The sequence below is a fragment of the Aplysia californica genome, unplaced genomic scaffold (genome assembly GCF_000002075.1).
Source record: "Aplysia californica isolate F4 #8 unplaced genomic scaffold, AplCal3.0 scaffold00059, whole genome shotgun sequence".
Lineage (NCBI taxonomy): Eukaryota > Metazoa > Mollusca > Gastropoda > Aplysiida > Aplysiidae > Aplysia > Aplysia californica.
In genome coordinates, this window is record NW_004797329.1 from 1,362,385 (window position 1) to 1,363,691 (window position 1,307).

The 1,307-nt window shown below is 38.9% G+C and overlaps 1 protein-coding gene across 1 annotated transcript in view; it reads right to left on the reverse strand.

The window, feature by feature from the left end:
• LOC101859689 (steroid 17-alpha-hydroxylase/17,20 lyase) overlaps positions 1-696 on the reverse strand; it is a gene marked incomplete at its 5' end in the record, with an annotated part of 10,753 nt that extends 10,057 nt beyond the window's left edge. Inside the window, 1 exon segment of the mRNA XM_005093177.3 lies at positions 464-696. Within this exon segment, the coding sequence (XP_005093234.1) occupies positions 464-682 (219 nt within the window).
• Positions 697-1,307: the final 611 nt, after the last annotated feature.

Sequence of the window (1,307 nt, forward strand, 5' to 3'; positions counted from 1 at the left end):
CCCCAACCTCACTCCAACTTCTTGTCTTAGATTTCTTTTTCATCATAATGGTGTGTGTTGGCCCTTTCCACCTCACATTTTGCTTTCAATTACTTTCTTCATAATCTGTCTGGTGGCGTTTCATATAACCAAAACCTAGCATTTATCTACTTTTAATTGGTCGCTTTTAAGCACAAGGGGGCTATCCCGAAAAGTGCTGTTTTGAGAAAATCGAAGTTAAAGTTTTTGGACCCTTTTTCAGTTTCTTTAAAAGACAATGAGAGTTTTCTCTATATCCAAACAAATATACACACCAATGAAATCAAACTCCTTCTATAGGTAGGGCAATACCCCCTTTTTTTGTAGGTCAAAATTTCTGTAAACCCCCGAAATCTGGGTTGGCCCGCTTGTCCTTAAAAAGCGACCAATTGTGTTAGCAGGAATAATGTATTCGCAACAATAGCTGACTTTCAAAAGGCCTTACTTGGACGACGTCGCCATAGCGTCTGGCGCACTCCCAGGCAAAGATGTGAAGGTTGTTATTGAAAGCACCGCTGAGAAAGGCCTTCATACTCCTCCACCCAGTGGGTCCGGGGATGGCTCGCCCGTAAAGTTGCTTGTCTTTGGTTCGAATCTGCCGTTGATACAGCCAACCTAAAACGATGAGGCAAAGACCCAGTACCGGAAGAGTGCAGGGGTCCATGACAGTTGTGTCGTCTGTAGTGAAAGAAACGCTCATTCTGAAAAACTGTGGATAAAATTAACTTCAATAAATTGTAATCAAACCTGTTTTGAAGAAAACAGTCTTTTTATGCGGACATCAAAACTATTTTTTTAAACATTTATTTGTTCTTAAGGTTGCCGTTGTTGTTTTTAAAGAAGTTGAATGGAAAATTGTTCGTAACCATGCAGCTAAAGGGGTCTGCTTCTCTCCTAAACTTTAGGGAAATTAAGTAAAATAACATGTGAGGCACCGTGGTGGAATAAGGCTCTCGTCAATTTTTGGGCATGTAGAGGTATTGGTATCATCTTAAAGCTTGCTCACTTGTCTTTATTTGAATGATAAAAAATATCCATTTATCTTGAATACAAGTCGAGATATTTCCGAATGAAGGGGGTGGGGGTCACCTGTTTTCAGAGGTAAAATTAGTGAGAAATGGCCGGCAAAGATTATTTATTTCCTTAGCTTAAGAGTCCGTGGTAACTGAAAATTAACATTTTTAGTGCCTTTAATCGACGTTTTTCAGAAAAATCCACACAGAAATTAGTTCTTTAAAGGGCATGAAAGGTGTTGAGCCAAAAAAAAATTTTTTATAAAAACTCACAAA